We start from the raw sequence: 26,032 nt of genomic DNA, 5'->3' as shown, positions 1-26,032 counted from the left end.
AAATATAAAGTAAAAAACTATTATCTTCAATTGTAGTGTATATTTACTAATATTTATATATATTATTTATTATATTTATGTACTATATTCTATTTATTTATTTATTTATTTTATATACTTATAGTATATATATTTATGTTATGTGTGTTGTATATATCGTTTTTAATTCTCGTGTATTGACATAATTATTTTTTCCCACGCACTATGCCCGCACCCCTGTCTATCTATTCCTACAATTCGGTTGCCTGGAAGAGATCACTTTTAGTGATAAGGCCGCCTTTTTCACATTTTATTATTTTTTGTTTTTTTTTCTTAAGCTATTGTAAATTTTAATTTTGCTATGTATTATGGTGTGAAATAAAGAGTTTATTATTATTATTATTATGCCGTATGATATATAATACGGCACTTCCTTAGGCTCCACCGTATCTCGCATACAGCAGGACAGGCCAAAATAATCTAATGGTAAAACAACCGTTCTTCATGCGTCGCCCAATTTTCGAGACATTTCGTGTTGTACGGCAGAGCTCAACACCGAGTAATCCAAGTAGAAATGAAATAAAATAACTAACTATACACTATTCTGATTTTGTAGACATTTACTTGAGATAATAATAAAATACAGAATGGTCCAATTAATATTAACCTACTTACGGTATCCTTACTTGGAACTAATCATGATTAAAGTCTAACAACTTTAGTGAACTAAAACGTGACTATTAACTTTATTGATATATTTTTTTTTATTACAAGTTTTAACCGACTTCTATAAGAAGGAGGTTATCAATTCGACTGTATTTTTTTTATGTTTGTTACTTTATAGCTTTTGACTGGGTGAACCGTTGACTATATACCGGTGACTATAACATATTCTATTTTTTAGTTTAGAACATTACCTAACCTACAGTATATTTTCTCTGACTAGCCTGCTATTCGGGAAATATGTCAAAGTCAAAGTCAAAGTCAAAATATCTTTATTCCATAAAAATGCTTAACATTCACTTGGACATGTCATAAAAGATAAAAAAAAAATGCAAAACAAAATAACCAAAAAAAAAAAATGTGCAATTTTGACTTGAAAAAAGCCCGTTCAAATGGTTGAGCTCATGAGAAGATACAGGCAAAGAAACTCATGGCCACTCTTTTTAAATGCCAACATTTGTTATAAATCACAATTAACAATTTTAACTTAGAAATAGAGCAACTCATTTCCAAACATCTTTATCGCGAACATAATCTTTAACAGAGTAATATGTTTTTTGGCAGAGCCTGTGCTTTACCACTTTTTTAAATTTGTTCAGTGATAAATTAACCATGTAGTTTGGAAGTTTGTTATAAAAGTGTATACTTTGACCTACGAATGAGTGAGACACTTTATGGAGCCTAGAGAAGGGCACAGCAAGCTTATTTTTATTTCTTAAATTATATTGATGGAGGTCACTGTTTTTATTAAATTTATTAATATGTGTATTTCAGATCGTCAATTCTATCACAAATGGGCTCTCTTGACGGATCCAGACGACGTCACCGGTGGGGCTAAAGGATACCTCAAATGTGATATCAGTGTCATTGGCAAAGGCGACACTGTCAAAATACCGCAGAAAAGCGAAAAAGATGAAGATGACATCGAAGCGTAAGTTTATATAGATTTTATATAAATTTTTCATCATTACATTTATTAAATCATGTTTTTAGGTTTAAATTTTATCAGAATTTTGGGATTTGAACCTATATTTTTAGAGCTGTCGATGTTAAATATATTGTTTGCTGTAGCCAAATTAATTATAACTTTTTTTAAATTCTAGACTTCACTTTAACGTATAGACCATATATTGAAAATAGCCCTAAGCCTGAAACAGACGAAAGTCCTACAGCAACAAAGAAAATAATACAAAAAAAGATTGTTCTTTTTTTAAGTAAATTGTAATATGTATACATACAAACTACAGATATATTATTGTTAATCTATAGGTATTACTGTTAATCAAAATGTTAATAATAACCCTAAATTGAAGTACACTTAACAAATTAGAGCAGAAACCCTTGAAAGCAAAGTAGTTTGAAGTTAGCGAAAATAAATACACAAAATCGGCGTGCCGGTAGTTTTGGACGAAAATTACTCAAGGTATACATACTACTTAAATATTCCATAATGCAAGGTCGGTTGCTTTTAAAACATTATTGATATGATATGTAAGTTTCTAACAATTTGGGCTAATTACAATATACATAAATAACACAAACCTTTAAATATATAATTATCTTAAATTATGTTCAATTAAGGCCATAATAACGCAAGTGAGAGTTGCGAGCGCGGTTATCATCACTCTCATCGGTAACAACGCGGCGTTGAATTCCGCCATTTACCACTCAGTCTCCGTTATTAGCCAGCACACAGGGAACGGAACGTCTTAATACTATGTTCCTTCTTCGGTTCCTGCCTACCGTATTCGTGTACCGTACTAAATTTCACACAAAATGTTTCAGGAATTTGCTTCTACCGGACGGAGTTAATATTGAACGACAACGCGCCCGCTTCGTGGTCAGGATTTACAAGGCAGATGGTTTACCCAAAATGAACTATAACATTGTGGCGCAAATGAAAAGGGCCCTCGGAGGTGATATGCGCGACCTGGTGGATCCTTTTGTCCAAGTGTCCTATGCTGGCATGTCTGTAAGCATATTTATAAATTTGTTTAAATAATTATACTATGGGAGTGTAGTACTCGCACGCACTAGCACTAGCACTCCACTAGGAGTGAAGAAAGAAGTACGCAAGCCTTCGTAGAATCCAAGACAAGGTTATAGCTCTTCTAGCTTGGCCTCCCACAATAAGCCCAGTGACGCCGTAGAAACCATCAGGGCCAAAAGCATACTATACAGTAAAAAAAAAGTCACATTAAAATTAAAATATACACAACCCTATCAAAATGTATAAAATGCTATCTTTTTTTTAGTTATTTCGGGGATATTTTCGTTTGTATCCATTTTTTCGCTGAATTTATCCCTTTAGTTTATAAGATGAATGCAGGGATCATAAAACATAAAAGTTTACTACAATTTTCTTGTGAACAATTTATACAATATATTTCTTCATCTTCTAAGTGACTAGTGGTACAATCGATTATAATGTTATAGCTTAAAATCAAAGGGCCGCCAGACCTACGTCCTTTTAGCAAAGCTTAAACTTTGAGGACTATTAGTCTAATATGTAGTTAAGACAGTGTACCTACTCACTAACTTGAAAGTGGGGGGACCTTTCAGAGGTAGCGCCAAATAACGGTATATCTCTGTCTGGGAAGACGATTGAGCCATCGGATTGCTCTGGGCGCTTATAAGGGGTCTTGAAATAGTCCGAAAATAATATATTTAAAATTAAAACTTGATAATTTAACGTCATATTGAACAATCCAGTGGCGCCCGAAACCAATGAATAGCACACGGGTGTCGTTGGTGCACGATTGTAAATATTTTCGCATTTGATATTTTTGGTCTGTCTCACAAACTTTAACGATTAGCTTCGAGTATGTTAGTGTTTTTTTTACATAAATTATCTACTATTTCGGAACACTATTTGTAAATTATTTATGTTTCCTAATCTTATTTATATTTAATTTTTTTTCAACACGTGTTTTTGAGACTCCTAGCATTTGTAATAACGAAGTTTCATACAAACTTTCGACCCCAAAAACAACCCCTTAGAAATCGAATATTGCAAATTCCCGTCTTAGCGAGCACCTACGTCCTATAAGTAACTCCTATGCAAAATTTCAGATTCCTAGCACATGTAGTTTCTGAGATTTCGTGATGAGTGAGTGACCTTTCGATTTTATATATATAGATGAGTTGATGCAAAAAGCAGCGGATGTAGTTTTCAAAGATTTCAGGAATAAGATAAAAACTGTTACCAAAGAATTACATATACATATTGAGCGCGAAAAGCTAAAGCTATAAAATCTTTGTTTATTATTTTGATTTAACAAAATCAAAATAAGTTTTATTTATTGTAAAATTATCTTTTACTTTGAATTATCTTTTACATTTAAAAAACCAAACCGAAAAACATCGGTTTGGTTTTTTTTTGTTTAAAATTAATTCATTTTTCGATTTTAAGTGATAAGTAACCTTGTATTGGTTGTGGTGGTTAAATTAGTGGTTGTTAACGAGTGGCATTGGTTGTCCTATGTAAAACTTCATTCAATTAGGTTTATTTTATTTTTATGCTATTATTTTTATGCTAACTAACATTTTGGTATATTGACAAGAAAATACATAAAAAATATTCGGGCGAATTGGGAACCCCTTCCTTTTTTGAAGTCGGCTGAAAACGAAAACATCTTTTTTGAGGTTGGTTGCTAAGAAATGCAACGAAGAATCTTACTTCTGACAATAATTTTAACAAAGTTTTCCCATGTAACTATTCCAATATAATTAAAATTTACCAAAATAAAAAAAAAACTAATTTTCTCAATTTTGACCGGATTTTATAATCGGAACCTAACCAAACTATCATCAAACTGTCCTTGAAGTGTATCCTTTCAAATAAGAAAAGAATCATTGGAATCGGTTGGCGTGATATTGAGTTATTCATCATTTTGTCGCACACGTACCAATACAAATTTAATACTACTTACACTTTATGTGATTTTCTCATAGATACCATTGCTAAAAATGGACCAAAAAATAATAATTGGTTTCCACATCGGAACCTTTCAAATAAAAAAAAATCATCAAAATCGGTTCACCTAATCAAAAGTTATGAAGTAACATACATAAACTCGAACTGACAATCTCCTTCGATCTGACAATCTCCTTCGATCTGACAATCTCCTTCGATCTGACAATCTCCTTTTCTTACAGAAGTAGGTTAAAAAAGATTTGCTTTTGCGCCTGGTGATTATTATGATACTGTTGATTATTCCTTAAATAAACAGGCTTTGTTCGATTATTTATTGTTTTTTATTTTGCAAATAATAGTTTTAAAAATATGGTAACAATTTACCCCGGTCTGTTAACAACTTGCCCAAGTCGAGGTAAGTTGTTACTTTCCGACATCAGTCATAAAAAAATTCATAATAAAAAATTCTTACAAAGTATACCCCAAATTACTGTTTTAATTGCAAGTCTAGATATGTAAGTTGAATTTGATTATATTGTATAAATACTGAAATCAAGTATTCGTAGCAATATTTGAGGTTAAAAAAAAATTGGAACTTTTGGCCCCGCTCTCCCCTATGGATACAGTCTTAACTACTTATTAGACTATTAATCCTCAAAATATCAGCTTTGACAATGACGTAGGTCCGGGGGTCCTGGGATCTCAGTCTATTATGTTCATATACTAAAATTGCCAAATATGTGTACATATTGTGTATTAACATCAAGTTACTTTCTATGTAACAGGTAAAAAAGCGTATCTAAATATATAAATTTATTCAATCAATGTATCCAAAAAAATAAATTTATCCAAAAAATGCTTGAATAGAGGGTTGCAAGGAGGCTTGAAGACCTAGTGTTAAGTTTTAGCACTTTCTGCCACATTCTTGAGGCGTTGCGGGTTGAGTGGCGGAACTCAACGCCGGGCTTTTGCCTTGGTATTAGAGCCAAGAAATGAAATTATTGACAAATAATAATTTATTCCCTCCAGTGGAGATCGAACCCACAATCGTCGTGTTAAACACACCTATGTGCTCCTGCGCCACGACAGCTTCGTAAAAATGACATTAAAATACTTTGATTCATCTAATTTTAGGCAAAAAATATATTCTTATTTCAGGCATGTACATCTGTCAAGAAGAACTGTTACAATCCCGTGTGGAACGAACAGATTGTGTTCAACGAGATGTTTCCGCCGCTCTGCCAACGCATCAAGATCCAGCTGCGTAACAACGTGACGATGCACCCTAATATAATTGGGACGCATTTTATTGATCTCAAGTCTATCTCTCATGATGGAGAGAAAGGTACTAATTGCATTTATTATTTAGCTACAAATTCTAGACAAATTTCATTGGTTTATAAGACTTTTGATTTTTTTGTGATATGTAAAAATATGAATTTGGAGGCATTCCATGCGCAATGTAAAAAAATAGACGAATATTTTTGCTATTAGCAAAACCCACCCACCCTGCTATCAGGGAAAAAGTGTGAAGCGGAAAAACATGAGAATTACCTATTTTCCTCTAATTTTCAGCGGGCTTTCTCCCTACTTTTGGGCCAGCTTATGTATATCTTTACGGGTCCACTCGTGACTTCAGTCTGTTGGATCATCAAGCTGATCTTAACATGGGAATGGGAGAAGGGGTGGCTTATCGAGCAAGGTATATATTTTTTAAAGTATCTAAGAAATCATCTGTAATTAATTGAAGTACATTATTCATTTTTTTTCCCTAGCCTGTACTGTCCCATGGTTAGGCAAAGGCCTCCCTCCACTTCTTCCACTCAGGTCTATTTCGCGGTATTGAGTCAGGCTTGTAATGGTCCAGTTCGTCATTATTCAAATTGTATTTGGTTATTTTTCAGAGTCCTCATATCTATTCGGACGGAAATTTTGGACACCATTGAATATCCTACATCAGAAGTTGAAGTGGAACCAATTGTTCCACTCATTGATAATTCCTTTGAAAAGAATGAAGAATTCTTTTTGTTTGCTAACATCTTTGACGTTAATTTGATCGATAAAAAAATTACGGACAAAACATTGCAGTTTGAACTGAGCATTGGGAATGCTGGCAACTCAATAGATGGTAACAACGAGTCTCTCAAGAGACCCCTTGACTTGGGTACTGCCGGTCATGGTATGACTATTATTTTACTTTAGAAAATCCTCATACAATAGAAAAACCGATTTTTTGACATAAATGCTATATTGTCTTAGCTGCCTGTTGCCAAAAAATATTATTTATATTTATTTATTTATAATACAGTTATAAATATATTTATATTACATAAATTTTTAGACGACATTGTTGCTTCAGGATACTGGCAAAGTCTAACATTCCCGATCAAGGCGGTGGCGTGTAACAGAGCCCAACAATACTATTACCTGCCTTACTGGGACACCAAGCAGTGCATGCATATCCGCAGTATCTGGCCAGATCACCGACGCCGTTTGTATAATTCAAACTTAATAGCTGCCATTGTCGACCAATTTGTAAGTAAACCACACTATTAAAAATATATAAAAGGAAATGAGAAATTATTTTATTTAAAAGAAGTGACGTGCAATAGGATTTCAATTTTTATAAAATTGGGATCTCTTTTACAGTTTTAGGGTGTATCCCGCAATAAACAGGGTAGGCAGGGCAAACTTAGTGTTAAGATACTCCGTTGCTCAATCGTCGATCATCCCAATATTCGAAGTGACGGAACCTAACGCAGCGCTTTGGTTAGTTACCAGAGCCAGGAAATGTAAATAACTCCTCCCCCCTAGTGGGAATTAAACCCACTGCCGTCGGATATCATAAATATCTAAAAATAGACACACTCCACTAATTTGTATCCGATTTTAAATATATATTTAGGAGGAAGGCCTACTTGATGTGCAAAACGCACTTGAAATAGATGGAGGTCCGGACGGCACCTGTGTCGCTGGTTTAAAATCTGTCTTAGAAGCAGTCAGCGCTTCCTGTGCTAAATACGTGAAGCACATGGCCAATGCACCCCCCATTGGAAACACTAAATTAGACAGGGAGAGACAAAAACTTTGCAACTTCGAGATAGTAAGTTATATCAATATCTATATAACTCTACATCTATATATATATATATATATAAAATCGAAAGGTCACTCGCTCATCACGAAATCTCAGAAACTACAAGTGCAAATCTCAAATTTTGCATAGAAGTTGTTCGCTAAGGTGGAAATTTGCAATATTCGACTCCTAAGTGCGTGTTTTTGGGGATATAAGTTATAACATGTACTAACTATATAATGTATTTCATATTCTACACATACGTGAATAATATAATACATCCGACCCGGAGCGAATGCCTCGAAAAATTCATCCGAAAGTGGGGAACGGAGTATGTTAGCACCATTTTCCCTCTGCCTACCGTTTGTGTGCGGGATACAGCGTGAAGCTGAAAAAAGAAAGATAAAGAGGCCCGTCGTGGCGCAGAGGCACAAGAATGTGATTGCGACTGGTTGTGGGTTCATTCCTCACTCGACGAAATGATTTATTTATTTTATTTAATTAAGAAATTATTTTATTACATTTTCATTTGTTCGCTCTGGGGTCGAGGCAAACCGCGACTTTGAGTTTCGCCACTCAACACGCAATGCCTCCAGAAATCGGCGGAAAATGTGGAACACAGTATCTTAGCTCTAGAGGAACCTAGGTTCCTTCTGCCTACCCCGTTGTGCGCTGGATACAGCGTGAAGTTTCTTGAGCGTGAGGTTGCTTGTCCTACAGAACCAACTGAGCATACTTACAAGAACTTTAAAGGCGCTAGTGACTAAGCACTCGTTGAAGGACCGTCTAAAAACTGCCTTCACTTACCTCTCCAGGCTGAAGCACATCTGTGAGGATGTAAGTATCAATTATGGTTGTCAAAATTTGAATTTGAATCTCAATCTGAATCTGAATTTGAATTTCGACCTTTCAGCCACAACCCGCCATGCCTGACATATTTCTATGGATGGTGAGCAATGGCAAGCGCTTGGCGTACTACAGGTTTCCTGCAAGAGATCTAATTTTCTCTGAATGTTCGGAAGAGGCTGGCCGATTGTGCGCAAAAATGCAGAGTATCATCTTAAAGGTAGACATTGGACCTTTTCTTCTCTATTCTATTTATTGACATACATATATTTTTTTAGATCACAGCAGGGTAGCAGAGGGAACCTAGTGCTAAGACACTCCGTCCCTCATTTTCCGTCGGATTCTGAAGGCATGGCGCGTTGAGTGGCGGAACTCAACGCCGCGCCCGCGGCCCGCCCAACCGGGCCGATTATAGTAGGACTTAAGTTAATTTTATTCGCCGCATCATCAAAACCTATGAGGTATTTCCCAATGACAATTCTGAAATTGGTGCAGACTCCTCTCTTGACGAGTCCGACTCGCGTTTGGACAGTTTTTTCTTAAATACACTTAAACAAACATTCGACATAGTTGAAAGATATATTATATTTTTTATTTCTCAACTAGTTATTTGACATGTAACAATTTATATCGAATATATAATTTAGAATTGAACAAACCATAACACGTAGCTTTCATAGACTTCAAAAAAGCTTTTGACTCAATTTCACACGAAAGCATTTGGCAGTCGCTGAAAGCACTTAACATAATAAAAAAATATATTAATACTCTAAAATATATTTACAATAACACCACAAGTATAGTTAGACTAGATTGAATGGGAGAAGCAATTAACATAAAGAGAGGGGTCCGACAAGGAGATTCAATTTCACCAAAACTGTTTATAGCAGTTTTGCAACTCGTAATGGCAAAATTACCATGGCTTAATCAAGGCATTAATATGAACGGGATCTTCTTAAGTCTTCTTAGATTTGCTGACGACATAATTTTATTCTCAGAAACTCTTTGACAATTAAATAAAATGGTTAACGACTTAAACCAGGCCAGCAAGCATAGCAAGCAGGAAAGAAAGCAGGAAAATTGGACTAGATATGAACCTAGAAAAAACAAAAATTATGACGAACCGCAGTGCAACGCCCATCTTAGTAAATAGTAATTCCTACCGTACGAACGAAACGCTTTGAGGCTACATTCTTTATCCGCACTGCGAGAGATTAGAACTCACTGCCGGCATCTGTATTTCCTGTGACTTACAATGTGTGGGTCTTCAAAGATAGAGTGAATAGGTATCTTCTAGGCAAGCGTGCACCACCGTAGATCGCATCAACGCTCACCAGACTTGATGCGGTCAAACGCAAGCCTTTTCCATATAAAAAAAAAATAGTACTCCTCTCGAGTTTTTAAAAAACTATGTAAACAGATGTCTTTCAGTAAAGAAAGAAACAGTAAAGAAACAAATCAACGAGTAGCAATTACCTGGAACAAGTTCTGGTAAATAGTGATGGATACAGCAATATTACCATGCATTACCTTATGGATGTGAAACTTGGACCTATGATCTCAAACCAGGAACAAAATTCAGACTACCCAGAGAAAAATGAAAAGAAGTTTCCTAGGTTTAAAATTAAACGACAAAGTTAAAAACGTTGACATTCGTAAAACGATAAAAGTACGCGATGCCTTGACTTTTTCACTGAAGGCAAAATGGAAGTGGGCGGGCCACTTAGCTCGATATCAAGATGACAGAGATGGACCCTAAGGTCAGTAAGGTGGTCAGGGCCAAGAGGCTCCAGAGCAAGAGATTGACCAAAAGCCAGATGGGTAAACGAAATAGTAGCGATGGCGGGCGGAAGTTGGTTGGACACAGCTAAGAATGAAAAATCATGGCATTCATTGGGGGAGGCTTTTATCCGAAAGGGGTCCATACAATTAACAAGCAATTAATTAAGTATAACAATCTATGAATTAAATAGTAACAAACCTTATTAAATCTAAATATATATATCAATGATTAAAATTTTTATAAATATAAATGTATCACTGTAATGTGTATGAAATTGAAATAAAGCTTGTTATTATTATGTTTTTCTTTAAAGATTCGCGGGTTCAAAAGAACTTGGTCCTTTGGAAGGCTTGCGTGGGGACACAGGTCCAACACGTAGAGGCCTCTAAGAGAATATACAAATGTTTTTATTATTATATTTATATAATCTTAAAACTAGCCTCCCTATTATTATGATTATTTATTGAGATAAAATTTCTTTTTGCTTCTTTATAATTAATATTTTTTTAGTTTTCTCAAAAAGTATTTTTTTTCTTTCCTAAGAGTAGAATAACATTTTAAATATGTTAGAAATATTTTTCCCTTCCAGTGGCCTGGTAAAAAGGCTACCTCTCCCAGTGGATGGGCTATACCGGCTAAAGTAAGTATCTACTTGTGGCTTGGAGTGGTACAAGACAAGAGACATTATATCAAGGGTCTACCACCAGGCTACGAAGTGACTCAAGAATTGAGATATGCAGAGAAATTAAGAATAAATCCGCCTATCACAATATTTTACGGAGAAAAACATGTAAGTATAAAGAATACAACTAATCAAAATAAGCTGCTAACTTTATATATTCATTTGGACAATGTCATTTGGTCATCGTGGCGCGGCACAAGCGGCACAAGCGTTGCACGTGACTGCAACGCGATGGTTGTGGGTTCGATCCCTACTCGAGGAAGTGAAATATTTTTTTACGTTTATATTTCCATTTCTTCGCTCTGGTGTCGAGGCAAAGCGCAGCGTTGAGTTCTGCCACTCAGCACACAATGCCTCCTTCATTCAATTGCATTCCTCCTTTCGGCAGAAAGTGGGGAACGGAGTGTCTTAACACTAGGTTCCCTCTGCCTACCCTCCACCTGCTGTGTGCGGGATACAGCGTAAAGCTATTTATTTTATTTAATGTCATTATGGTTCACGCCACTGTTGACGCAATGTTGGACGGAAAATGGAGAACAAAATCATGTGTCACTAGATGTGTGTGACAAATTGTTCATAGAAACACGCAACACGGAGACACTGCGTTCTCCGTTTTCCAATTTTTCGCAAAATATTTTGCATATAGAGCAGCGGAACTTGTCACCGCTTGAGCAATAAAAATAATTTATATATAACTCATCTCCCGAGTGGGAATCGAGTCTACAACTATAGCGCTTACATTCACACCGCGCTACGATACCCGCACAGAAAAATAATTATTTTAAATTTTTACAGTCATTCCAAATGCGAGCCTACGTGTATCAAGCAAGGTCACTGATAGGATCAGATTCATCAGGGCTTTCTGACCCATTTGCGCGAGTAATCATCGGAGACTGCATAGTCTCGACCCAAGTTATTGATGAAACTTTGAGCCCTACTTGGGATGAAATGCTTCTCTTCAGAGACGTTTTACTATACAGTTCTATTGAATGGATCAAGGCTAATACACCTACAATAGTTATTGAAATATTTGATCGAGATAAAGTTGGAAAAGCTGAATTTATAGGGCGTACTTTGGCTAGGCCTCATATCAAAACTTTTGATGGTATCTATGCTACTGACAACCTACCGCAACCACCACCATTAGAGTGGTATGAAATTACAAGAGGTGGCGAAAGGGCGGGGGAACTTTTAGCAACTTTTGAATTACTTGAAATACCGAGACAAGATCCCTCGGCTTTACCAGAACTTCCTCCTGTCAAAGAGAAAGATCTTCTTTCTGATGAAGCTAATAAAGGGCCTGTTTATCCTGTGCCGGTAGGAATACGCCCAACTCTCTCAAAATACCGGGTTGAAGTTTTATTTTGGGGCTTACGGGATTTAAAACGAGTTCATCTACTCAGTGTCGATAAGCCACGGGTTGACATCGAATGTTCCGGCCATATAATTTATTCATCGGTGATCCAAAATGCAAGGCGAAATCCTAACTTTGCCAATCCAGTAAAATTTGTTGATGTAGAGCTACCTGATCAGGATCTGTATCGCCCACCGCTGACTATTCGTGTAGTTGATTGCCGGAGCTTTGGTAGGATCACTTTAGTGGGCACGCACACTATAAATTCTATCCACAAGTACATTTACACACCAAAGAGCAAGCGTGAACGAGATATAGAAGAAAGAAAAAAGTCAATGATTCAACTTGATAACGTTGATTTGCGTGCAAATTGCATTATTCAGGACGATGTTTATGCTATTGAAAACGAAAAAGAGAGCTGCCCTCTATTAATACGTGAGGGACGTTGTACTATGACTTACGGTACTCGCCGACCTGGCATTGCCAAGCAGATGATCAAGAACGACATGAGGCGTAAAATCAGCACTGATTCATCTATTGATCACGATGAGAAGAGTAAGGACTGGTGGACTAAATACTTTGCTTCTATCGAGGCTATGATTGAAGATGAGAAACAAAATAAGAGAAATCGCCAAAGCAGTATCCAGTCGGGATATCCTCAGCCATCTACATCGTCAGGTGTGATTATTGAAGAAATTCCACGAGATGAAGTTCATTCTCCTCGATATGAACGTGATCGTAATAAGCGCCGAGCGACACCCTCACCAAAGCCTATTATTAGCCCAGTGACTTCGAAGCAGAATCAGATACCGAAATCATCTCTAACCAAGGTAAGCGTATAGACCATTTATATTAATTTTAATAATAATTTTAAAGATAGATAGATTAACATGTTTTCAGGCTGTAAAATAACAATTCTTCAATTATCATTTCATACTTAACTCATTCGTGAGCGGACGTGTTTCAATTTTTTTCAAAATTATATTAAAAATCATTACACAAAGTTACTTACTCAACGTATTGTATCGGTCGCGGCACACACAGCGGCACACGCTTGTTGAGGTAGGCTCCCCCTCACCACGAGCAAAAGAGATGGACTGCTCGAAGAAATGATTCATCCCTGTCGCTCCTCAATAGTTCGATCGGGATGACTTAATACTACGAGTGAGTAGCTTAAATAAAACTTAAAGTGAATATCACTATAATAAATCTGGTTGGTGGTGGCGTCCTGATTGCGATATCTAAACGGCTTGAGTCGCGTCGACTAATCAATTTTGAGAGCGGCTGCAAAGTCCTTTGGGTCGAAATGGATATATGCAACAAGCGTCATTCCCTATTATATACAAGTTATATATATGTGCAGTCTATATACCCTCACCGACTCAAAAACACATTCTCGGACATTTTATTTAGAATATTAATCGTATTTTAGAAACTCATTATAACACATTAGTACTAGGAGACTTTAATTAAAGTTCAATAACATGGCCTGTTCAACAATAAAAAAAAATAATTTTTAACAAAAACAAAAACCGACTTCTAACAACGAACTAAAAAGTGAAAAATAATTATACAAAGATTTTATAATTTTGAAGTCGGTGTCAAGTAAAACAAACAGGCTTAGTAATTAGATATTGTAGTAAAGGTGTTGTAGCATTAGCTTGACACCGACTTCAAAATTATAAAATTTTTATATAATTATTTTTCACTTTTTAGTTCGTTGTTAGAAGTCGGTTTTTGTTTTTGTTAAAAATTAATTTATTTTACGATTTTTAGTGATAGGTAGATCTTAAAATGATGCTTCTTGAACGAGTAATGATGGTGGTGGTAGTGGTTGTCAACGAGTGGTTGTGATTGTTCTATGTAAAACTTCATTTAATTAGCTATTATTTTTGTGCAAAGTTACATTTTGGTATATTGACAAGAACAAACATAAAAAGTATTCGGGTGAATTCGGAATCTCCCTTTTTTGAAGTTGGTTGAAAATGAGAACATCCTCTTTTTTGAGATTGGTTGAAAAGAAATGCAACGATCAGGAATCTCACTTCTGACATCAATTTAAAAAGTTTTTGCTTTTACTATTACAGTATAATTAATTTTTGACCAAAAAAAACAAACTTTCTAAATTTTCTCCGGATTCCATAATCGAAACCTAACCAAACTTTCACCAAATTATCCTTGAAGTGTATCCTTTCAAATAAAAGAAAAATCATCAAAATCGGTTGGCGCGATATTGAGTTATTCGGCTATTAGTCGCGCACATGCATAATGCAAATTTAAGACTTATGTGATTTTCTCATAGATACCATTGTCAGACATGGACCAAAAAAAAATGGGACCATTCGGGAAGCTATACCTTTCAAATAAAAAAAAATTATCAAAATCGGTCCACCCAGTTAAAAGTTATCAGGTAACAAACATAAAAAAAAAAAAATAAAAAAAAATACAGTCGAATTGATAACCTCCTTTTCTTACAGAAGTCGGTTAATAACTTGCCCACTTCCCCCTGGCCCACTGGGGAACATGTTGGTTGATTTTGTTGCTCTAAATAAGCATAAGCATAAGCCTTGCTGTAGAATATACAATAACATTAATACTTAATTTTTTATTACTATTCATAGATATACCCACATGAACTTGAGGCTGTGCCTGAATATGAGGAATTTAAGGAGTGGCTCCACTCCTTCGAACTTTACCGCGGAAAGAAAACTGGTGATGATGATGATAATCGAATAGTCGGTGCCTTTAAAGTGAGTTCTAGCTTCTAAGTATCTAAATGCGATTTTCATTATCATTTTAAATGTTCAGTTGTTTTTCTTAATCTAAATATTTTATAACAAATATAATTATTTTTTCTGAAAATAACCGCTTATATTTTAGGGCTGTATTAAAGTATACAAATGGCCTATCCCAAAAGGAGTCAGTGATCATACGCTCATGGGATTCGATCCTAATCATGGCTTTTTCCAAGGTGTACCTAATAATGATCCAATACACGTTCTCATCCGTGTTTATGTTATCAAGGCAACTGATCTACATCCTATGGATTTGAATGGCAAAGCAGACCCATACATTGTTTTACATCTCGGCAACAAGCGTATAAGCGACAAGGAGAACTACGTATCCAAACAGCTAAACCCAGTTTTCGGTAAATGTTTCGAAATTGAAGCCACTTTCCCGCAAGATTCTTTACTTACTATTCAAGTATACGATTGGGACCTTCTTGGAGCTGATGATTTAATTGGAGAAACTAGGATTGATCTTGAGAATCGCTTCTACAGCCGCCATCGAGCTACCTGTGGCTTACCTAAGAAATATGAGGAGTAAGTGTATATAATTGAGTCTCCTTTATACATTAAACTCTAATTATTCTTAATCGTAAATTGTGCTTAATCTAAATACTTTGTTTATAATATTAAAAATACCTTTCTTTACTAAAATACCTATCTCAATTTATTTTCCACAGGGAGGGTTATAATAGATGGAGGGACTCCATGAAACCGACACAGATTCTTGCAAAGCTGTGCAAAGATGGAAAACTTGACCCACCAGTATATGAATTTGGTCGCGTCAAAGTTGGCAGAACGGTCTTCAATATGCCGATGGATGACCCTGAACTTTTCTGTAATACGGACACCATTGAGGAGCAGATGGCTTTGGTTGTGCTTCATCGTTGGCAGGAAGTCCCACGCGTGGGCACTCACCTCGTGACAGAGCATATAGAGACTCGCCCATTGTATAATCCGAATAAGCCTGGTATGTTTCATCGTATACGTTATAGTATTTTACAATTACTGTTCCAATTTTTTGTCCAATATGTAGGAATACATATTTTTTATAACAGTTTTTTCTGACCCTCCAGGGATTGAACAAGGCCGGTTAGAAATGTGGGTTGAACTATTCCCAATGGATATGCCCCGACCCGGTCCACCGATCGACATATCCCCTCGCAAACCCAACTCTTATGAAATGCGTGTCATTATATGGAACACCGACGATGTTGTACTCGAGGACGATGCTTTCTTCAGTGGAGAAAAGATGTCAGATATATATGTGAAAGGGTAAATATTTTTTATATTTAAAATATATTTTTTAGTAATAGATAAATAAATAAAAAAATGGGCCAGAACGAAAACAATTGGGTTTTCTAGTAAACATTTAATTATTACTAATAAACATTGTTAAAATTGGTGTCAGATGTAAGATTCCTCATCGTTGCATTTCTTTTTTAACCAACTTCAAAAAAGAGGACGTTCTCAATTTCAACCGACTTCAAAAAAAGGAGAGGTTCCCAATACACCCGAATATATGTTACGTATATTCTTCTCTATATGCCAAATTGTTAGTTTGCATAAAATTAATACGTAATTAAGATTAAACTTTTACATAGGGCAACCACTGCCTACTCGTTTGAGAAGCATTCTTTTGAGGTACCATCTAAGCTACCATCATTTAAAATCGTAAAATAAATTAATTTTTAACAAAAAGAAAACCGACTTCTAACAATGAACTAAAAAGTATAAAATAATTTTACAAAGATTTTATAATTTTGAAGTCGCTAGCGAGCTTCGCCCGCTTGAACTACTGTTGTTAAATGTTCTGTTCTATTCTGTTCTTTTTATTATCGTTCGCGGCGCTGGTGTTCCGAGCGTGCCAGAACATGATTATTCATTTAATAAACAGAACTGACTGACAGTCATATGTGTTGATGTCAATGAAAAATTTACTCGTTCAGAAACAGCCTTAAATATATTATTGTTGATTTGGGTAAGGATTTATAATATTCTTTGTAAAATAGCTGTAATGATTGCATATTAAAAAAAATACCCAAATCGAATCGAATAATCCAATATCGAAATCTAATTCAAAATACCTAATTAAATGAATAGAATATCGACTTAAAAATATTTAATGGAGAACCTCCTCCTTGTTTTAAAAATCGGTTAAAAATACAAATTTATTATAAGTATAAGTATAGATATGGATTACTTTATATTTGCATTCAAATGCCCATAACTTTTTTTTAGCAATGGTGAAAGTTTGATGTAAATCGGTTCAGTACTTTCGAAGATTAGCGTGACCATACATACATACATACAAACAGACAAGATTAATAAAAAATTTTTGCTTTATATTATTCTTTTTAAGTGCCCCTCTATCCAATTCAGTCAAAAATACTATATGTGCAGACAAAATATTTTTTTCTGTTTTATTATACAGGTTGTCCCAGGAGTCAACGATAAAACGGAACCAGGTGATAGACCAAGTCGTGACAGTTATGAGAAAAATATAAAAAAAAATCTTTGTCATGTATTTTTCATATTATATTGATTTTAAAAAATATCGGAAAAACCGACACCCTGTGATGGTTTTTCAAGTCCCAGGAGTACAAATATTACTTTTTCTTCATTTTTTTTTCTGTAATGTAATCATGAGTAACCCTTCTGTGAATTACAGTTTAAGATTGAAACATACCTGCATCAGTTTTCAATAAAATATCGTGTTTTTGCCAAACATTAAATTCAAAATATTTACTACACTCAACTTTAACTGACTGTACTGTAAAAAAAATGTACTACACTGTTTTTGCAAGTAACTTTAAAAGTTGGCGCATTTAATCTGAATTCCGAAATGGTACGACACTTGCTGGATTACTTCTTTGTTGAAGAGAGAAAAATCCAAATACACGATAATCGGGATGACGTTCAGCGTTTTGATATCTTTTCCGATACATTCTAGCTGCAGCATTTGCGTTACATAACCACTCTCCATGAATGAAATGCATACTGGCAATGTGTCAAAGACCGAGTATATGGCCTGCGAGAGCCCGAATCGAGCACTATCCTTATAAGTCCTGGACCAGCCCCTAAGTTAGAAAAGTTTAGGTACCTTGGATCCGTCATGCACTAGTCTGGAGGCATCGATCACGATCTCCTTGGCCGAATAAGAGTTTGGACGGTATCCTGTGATCACAGACTACACCAGTAACCTCCCGCCACTTAGCCCAGGCAACGCTTATCCGACTTAGGGGCTGGCCCAGGACTTATAAGGATAGTGCTCGAGTCCGGGCTCTCGCAGGCCATATACTCAGTCTTTGACACATTGCCAATATGCATTTCATTCATGGAGAATAACCATTCTCCATGAATGTAAAGCATCCAGATTAAATGCGCCAACTTTTAAAATTACTTGCAAAAACAGTGTAGTACATTTTTTTTATAGTACAGTCGGTTAAAGTTGGGTGTACTAAATATTTTGAATTTAATGTTTGGCAAAAACAAGATATTTTATTGAAAACTGATGCAGGTATGTTTCAATCTTAAACTGTAATTCATAGAAGGGTTACTAATGATTACATTACAGAAAAAAAAATGAAGAAAGTGTAATATTTGTAGTCCTGGGACTTGAAAAACCATTACAGGGTGTCGGTTTTTCCGATATTTTTTAAAATCAATATAATATGAAAAATACATGACAAAGATTTTTTTTTATATTTTTCTCATAACTGTCATGACTTGGTCTATCACCTGGTTTCGTTTTATCGTTGACTCCTGGGACACCCTGTATATAGAGATGACATTTTTTATGCAGATGGCTCCGCGGTCCAGATGACTGCCAAAGTACCGATATTCATTATCGTTCATTGACTGGAGAAGGCAATTTTAATTGGCGTTTCATTTATCCATTTGAATATCTGGATGCTGAGGAACGTATTGTCATTTCTAAAAAAGAGACTCTTTTCTCTTGGGATGAAACTCAATGCAAAATACCAGCACGCTTGGAATTACAAGTGTGGGATGCTGATCACTTTTCATCTGATGACTTTCTCGGTGAGATATTAGTTTGCCATTTCACTACACTCTCTCACTCTACAACAGCGAAATTAGATTACTTTGTAAATTACTATTCTACTGCCTTAATATTATTTCAAATTACACACATTACACCAAAAAATTGATAAATTTACTTCAAATTTTCAGGTGCTGTGACCTTAGACCTGAACAGGTTCCCACGCGGAGCCAAGTCTTCTAATTTGTGTACACTAGAAATGCTACGCAACGATGGCACAGTCCCAATGATAAACATATTCCGGCAAAAACGTGTTAAGGGCTGGTGGCCCTTCTTTATAAAGCGTGACACTGAAGAAATGGAGTTGACTGGCAAAGTTGAAGCTGAAATTCATCTGCTAACACGTGACGAAGCTGACAAAGCACCTGCTGGTTTAGGACGCAATGAACCTGACCCATTGGAAAAACCCAAGTAAGTGTCTACCCCTTCTACTTATCATGTAATAAAAAACATTTTACAGCGTTCAAAGAAAAAATAAATTTGATATATCCTTGGTCTGATTTAAGTTTCTTAATTCTTATATTTTCAGTCGCCCCGATTCATCATTTATGTGGTTCTTGAACCCTCTGAAGTCGATACGCTACATACTGTGGCACAATTACAAGTGGAACATCGTCAAGTACGCCGCCATCATGTTCATTATTTTATTTATCTTAATCTTTGTGTTCGCGATACCCGGATACGCCATCAAGCGTTTCCTGGGAGCCTAAGTGTTGAGCCCAAAAGTACATTATTAAAAAATATTTAATGAACTTACTGCTACGATACCTGAAATATAGACAACGTGGACTACATATATGAAAAATTCTAAAATAAGGTCTCCACGAAGACTAAAATTTGTACCTGATATTACAAATTATAAAAAAATAATTTGTGTGATTTCAATTTGTAATGCAAATATTGATGCAGTTTCTAATGTATTGCAGTAAGTAGAGTGCAGTTTTTTTTAAATTAATTGAACAAAGTTTAGATCTACATTTTAGAGTGTAAGAGTTATAGAAAATAAAAATATTTATTGAACTTCGACCATAAGAAAAATATTTAAAGGAACATTTTCCTAGACATATCCAATTTCTATTAAGAACAAAATGTTTTTTAGTACTTTTTTAAATAAGTATCTAAATTAATATTTCAATAATTATTAATATTCAAATAATTCGCTTAATCTCAACAACTTTTCGAATTTCAGAGTTTTAATTTTTGACCTTTTACTGTACCTAATAGAATATATATATTAAACTTTCACTAGTCATAAGTATCTATTATCACTAAATCCAATATCTTCTTGGAATTATTTACTTCTATATTTTGAATAGCCTAGGATATTTATATGAAAGATTTAAACATACAATTTTAAATTTTATACTGTAGATTTGAGAATATAAATGGACAGGATGCCCCAGAAGTCAACGATAAGACGATTCATTTTGAGTACATTTTTTTTACAGTACAGTCGGTTAAAGTTGGGTGTAGTAATTATTTTGAATTTAATGTTTGGCAAAAACACAATATTTTACTGAAAAGTGATCCAGGTATCCTTCGATCTATATATATATCGAACATTATATTGAAGGTATATACAAAATTTTTAAAATTAACTAGTTATAAGCATATATATATATATATATATGAAACGTATATACTTAGTTACTAAATTTGACATTTGTTCAGACTGTTAATTTATTACTATTTAAGTACACCCACTAAGTTAAATTGAGTAAACAAAACAATTTTTGACTATTTACCGTACCTAGGTTACCTAGGTACCTATGTTATAAGAGAATGCAGTAAGAACTTAACTATATTTACTAGTATTTTATTCGAATATTTTCTTGAATAATGTATCCAATACTTCTTTGTAATGTTATGTTATTGTTATTTACTGTTAAGTTTTAAGTATTTTTAATTATACCTAATTATGTAGTTTTATATTTCAAAATTTCTAAAAATTTTTTGATCTAGATCTTAGACTGTAAAAGAAAATTAATGTATTCTAGATGTAAACATATTTACTTACCTAATGGATTTTTTCTTCAATACTAAATTTAAGTTGTCTTCGAAAATTTATCTCCTTATCTAAATTATTTGACATATCAGAGATTCCATTTGAACTATCAATAAAATTGTAAATTTTAGTAAATGAATAAGTACTACTAATATACTATTTGTAAATAGAACAATATAAAAAAATATTTATGCATCATCGTTTTGATATTTAAAGTTATTATTAATTAATATATAAGATTAGATTTCGAGACACTTTTTTTGGTAATTTATTATTTTTCGGAAACCAAGGTTCAACTTTAAAACAACTTGTTTGAAGTATAATATTAATTATATTATACTAAGTCAAATTATGCACATTTTTTTGGATACTAAATCTAAAGTTTATTTAGAAAGTTATTGTTACATGTTTGTTCTCAACGACTTCCTACTTTCCTCCTGTCAAACACTCATTCCAATATATTACTTACATGTCTATAAAAGCCAGCGTTTGGCTTTGTTAGTTATAAGTTTTAAGCATTAAGTATTCAACATATTTACAGAAATTCAAGAATACAAATAAGTACTTATATACTTAACCATGTTTCTCTAAACATTTACTCTGCATGCTACAATTATAATTGTCTGAAAATTCTCAATGTATTAGAAGTAGGCGAGTTCTATTCAATAAATATTTTTACAGAATCGTTGTTTTATTTAAGCAACGGCGCTTGTGGCGGGTACTTCAAAGGAGGGCAGCAAGCAGCAATGCACCTGTAGCCTGTAGCTCCTCTGGTGTCACACGCGGTCAGTCAGGCGAACCGTGCGCTCGCTTGTCATTAATTATCGATAGTCATAGTAATAATAATAAAAGTCGATGGTACTTTTAATGTAAATATTAATGTAGCATCATTTCATTAGCTTTGAGAAATGAAATAAAAATTAATTCCCCAGACCGGTAGTCGAACTAAATATACAATCGTCGTATTTACAGTCGGACGATGATAATGTACAGTTTAAAAGTGTTCGTAGTGGCCAACTTAATCAGGAATATTTAGATTTTATAAGAATTTCAAGAGCTGGTGAGATACAACGCGCGGTCTAGACTTTAAACAAAATCTCTAATCGTGATGTGGCAACTTCTTATTCCTCTCACTGTCTATATTTCAAATTGCAATATAGGCAATATTTCAAAATTTTAGATTATCATTCTAAAATTAAAGTTAGAAATTAAATAAATTTCAAAAACAATTACCATAGGTACATCAACACTTTAATTTAGAAAGAAAACGATGACTTTTGTTAAAAAAGAAGTTTAAAATGTGCTAAAAAATAAATATAAAAAATAAAATAAAACGGAATATTTAAATTTGACAATACTATTGTTCAGCCACAACGGCACCTCCTTCTTCGCCTTCGTCTACTGCATCGTCGTCTCACTCGTCGCCTACGTCGTCTACACCTGCTTCTTCGTCGTCTTCTCCCGCACATCTCTCTTGCCACCCAATTCATAAACTTTGAGCCTTTTCTCTGTAAAAAGCCCAAAGCGGTACCATTGTCTAAAAGAGAAGTTACAGTATTACTAATTTCTTCAGCGGTCTTCCCACTCTTCACTTGTAAATGCTGAACTATATCCGAAGCAGTTGCTCCATTTTTGTTGTTCTGAAGATAGGTTATAATTAGTCTTCCAGTATTCATTTCAGGTTCTGGTACAGACATTTTGACCAAAATTTTAATTTTTACTAGAATTTTCAATAAGATTGTTCATAACACAAAATATTATGATGTACTGGTAACGTCAATTTTATAAAAATAAGTTTGTTTTTTTTATTGAGTGACATTTAAACTTTAATAGCCAGTTACTTATTTTTGCTGTTTAGAGCGGAAACGAAGTCATCGTTCTTTGTACGAGCAGATAAATTAATGTCTACTGGAGTTGATCAAAGTCTACAGCGTGAAGACACACCAATTTTCGAAACATTACTTATAAAATAAGCTGCGTTTTGTCTTATTACCAGAGCGACGAAATGAAAATAATTCTTTCCCCCGAGTGGGAACCGAATTCACAATCTTCGCGTTTACAGTCAATCGCCGAATGGGTCACTACGGCTTTTTAGACTGGCGTCGATTATTCGAAGGCTTATTAAGTATATTTAAAAAACTTAAATAATAATCTTGAGTAACCTTTGATAATTCAAATTGGCACAAAAAATAGTATATTGAGATTTGATAAAACAAGTAAATATTTTTTAGTTGTATTATATGAATTATTGACGGAATAACATCATTTTACCTACTATTTCATATTTGAATGACTCAGATGCCGCTTATATTTAAAAATCAGTCAAGTTCGAGCTGCCCATTGAGAACACCACTCATCACATTGTCACAAGGTTTCTTTAAGAAATGGACTATCCCTAATATAATATTTCTCAATTCGAACTAGTAGTTCCTGAGATTAGCGTGATCAACCAACAGACTTCACGTTTATAATATTAGTAAACATATTACTTGCAAAAAATTACGAAAGAACACTGAACACAATACATTGAACTGATATTTTATTTTTATTAACTTTAAAATAATATTTACATTTTCCAAAAAACATAATATAATTAAATAGAAACGTAACATTGGTACAATATGCCAATGTGAACAAATGAATGGACTAACAAACTAATTTCACAATGGCGACGCCTTCTATCGGACTAGGCTGTTTTTAACATTATACGTTTACATTATATTGAAATTCTCGAATTAAAATTTATTAAATGAAATTGCAAATACAAATAAAATAATATAACTCTAAAAAAATAGATTGTTTTTAAAAAAGATATATATATTTTTTAGATAAAATGAGTTTTTTTAATCAAATGTGTTATATATTTTGTTATTTGTATTTGACAGACAACTTGACAGTTTGTACTAAATCGCCGCTACTCCGATGGCGGACAACTTTAGGTATTTCTTTAAAAAAATAATGATATCCCCAATCTAATATATTTGCTGTATATAATTTCTAATATAAATGTGAGTCTGTTACACTTTCATTCTAAACCTATTTGAAAGATGAATAATATGTAAAAATTCGAAAAATTATGTGGAATTTATTTATTTCAAGCTGTGTTTATAGATGTTTTTTTATTAAGATGTTAATATCTGGGCTTATTCGTAAATATAAAGTAAAATTTTATTAGATTATTTAAATTAATTCGATAAATACAATGTTAACTCTTTGTTCAATCAAATTGAAAAACAAATTACATTTTGTTTTTGGTTAGATGTCATAATTTAGTTTTAAAATTAAAATGTATGATTAAAAATAATTATAGTAGGTATACCTTGTAAATTCGTATTAAAAAGTATCCTAGTCGTAAAAAAGTATGTTAAACATTTCTATGACTATTAAACGTAAACTAAGTATGTCTATTAAACTGAAGTCGAATTAAGCATCTTTGTTGTTCTTTACCTAAATATTAGAAAGAAAATAAAACTTACATTAGATTGGGGATTATCGTGGAAATTGTTGTATTTCATTCCTTACACATACAAATTATTTCAAAACTACACTTATGTTTAAAACTACACATTTTACAATTACTAACATTGGTTTAGAGACATTTTATCGTCATTGGCTTAAATTTTGAAGACATCCTTTCCCATATTTTACAAAATGTTTAGAAATTATTTAATTATTACTATTATACAAAAATTTAATGAATTAAACTAAGCGATTTAGTATAAACACTTTTTTTTCCTATGTCTTTTCATAATAGATTTGAGGTAACAGCTCTTTAATTGTTACTTCAAATGTATTTAAATAATTTTCACATATAATTTTGTCAATTTAGACAATTTACTTTTTATTTAATTCAAACTTTGTATCGTTCTATATGATTATTATTAAATAGTTAAAGTTGCAACATTAATTATGTTATGCATTTACATTTATCATTAATGTTGCAACTATACTCATGATAAATAATTCACTTTTTAAAGGAGTCACAAGATTTAATGCGTAGTTTTAGTAGTTTTTTTTTTTTTTATTTTATTGACTAAATCACAGATTAAGCCTTAATAGTCACATAATACAATGGACTTCAAAAGAGGGCAGAGTAACTGTAGGGTTCCAGCGCCAAAAAAGAGCTCAGAAGATTATAAAACCAACCTCAAAAGACGGAGAAAAATCCGCCGATTCCAAATATGGATATATCAATCAATATCAAATAAAGGCGTTTAGACCAATTTATTTTATTAAAAAAATATTATTTAAATAAATAATATAATATAATCAATATTAAAAATTATATATTAATTTGGGAGGGAATCGATAATATTCTAATTGGATATATTCGGAAGTCGATCCCGATAATCGATTTCTAGTGAGAAATCGCATTAATATTTCTAAGCAGATAATGAACACGTAGAGTCGACAAGTTGTTGTCGGTTAGATCTCCACATTAGATGTTCCTGACCTTCGTTTTTCATATATGAACAAAAATTAGACAAACACTATAGCGGCTCGTATCTACTTGAAAAACTCGCGTATTATGTAATTTTAGATGTTTTTTTAGACTTTCTTTATAAATTGTATATAGACTTTAAACTATGATAGCTCTGAAGTGCAGGCAGACCAAGAGCACTCACATGAGGGGACTGATCCTCTGACACATTGTGGCACGTCCGCACCTTGGCTGAGGTTGTACTAGACCTATTAAAATCAAAAAAGAACAATTTTTTTGTGCTCTTTTTTCTCGGACTACTTCTTTTAAACTACTTAATCCTTATTCTATTGTATAGTTGTGTCTGTGTGTAATATTGACTGGTGCCATATTTGTATT

The 26,032-nt window shown here is 33.7% G+C and overlaps 1 protein-coding gene across 1 annotated transcript in view; it reads left to right on the top strand.

Annotated features, from left to right (window-relative positions):
* Positions 1 to 21,896, top strand: part of mfr (ferlin family C2 domain-containing myoferlin misfire) — a 71,185-nt gene extending 49,289 nt beyond the window's left edge. Inside the window, exons 9-26 of the mRNA XM_085205787.1 lie at positions 1,477 to 1,633; positions 2,488 to 2,674; positions 5,777 to 5,963; positions 6,194 to 6,320; positions 6,523 to 6,797; positions 6,978 to 7,153; positions 7,524 to 7,721; positions 8,415 to 8,531; positions 8,608 to 8,760; positions 10,913 to 11,113; positions 11,801 to 13,189; positions 14,981 to 15,109; positions 15,240 to 15,682; positions 15,826 to 16,115; positions 16,222 to 16,420; positions 18,951 to 19,189; positions 19,340 to 19,619; positions 19,738 to 21,896. Coding sequence (XP_085061913.1) covers positions 1,477 to 1,633; positions 2,488 to 2,674; positions 5,777 to 5,963; positions 6,194 to 6,320; positions 6,523 to 6,797; positions 6,978 to 7,153; positions 7,524 to 7,721; positions 8,415 to 8,531; positions 8,608 to 8,760; positions 10,913 to 11,113; positions 11,801 to 13,189; positions 14,981 to 15,109; positions 15,240 to 15,682; positions 15,826 to 16,115; positions 16,222 to 16,420; positions 18,951 to 19,189; positions 19,340 to 19,619; positions 19,738 to 19,918 — 4,928 coding nt within the window. The 3' untranslated portion in view covers positions 19,919 to 21,896. The remainder of the gene's footprint in view (positions 1 to 1,476; positions 1,634 to 2,487; positions 2,675 to 5,776; positions 5,964 to 6,193; positions 6,321 to 6,522; positions 6,798 to 6,977; positions 7,154 to 7,523; positions 7,722 to 8,414; positions 8,532 to 8,607; positions 8,761 to 10,912; positions 11,114 to 11,800; positions 13,190 to 14,980; positions 15,110 to 15,239; positions 15,683 to 15,825; positions 16,116 to 16,221; positions 16,421 to 18,950; positions 19,190 to 19,339; positions 19,620 to 19,737) is intronic.
* The last annotated feature ends 4,136 nt before the right edge of the window (positions 21,897 to 26,032 follow it).

Source organism: Heliconius melpomene, chromosome 21 (assembly GCF_056956725.1).
Source record: "Heliconius melpomene rosina isolate 202511_hmr_F chromosome 21, ASM5695672v1, whole genome shotgun sequence".
NCBI classification, from domain to species: domain Eukaryota; kingdom Metazoa; phylum Arthropoda; class Insecta; order Lepidoptera; family Nymphalidae; genus Heliconius; species Heliconius melpomene.
The sequence above is the reverse complement of the archived record's forward strand: the minus strand, read 5'-3'. Positions and strand labels throughout refer to the sequence as shown.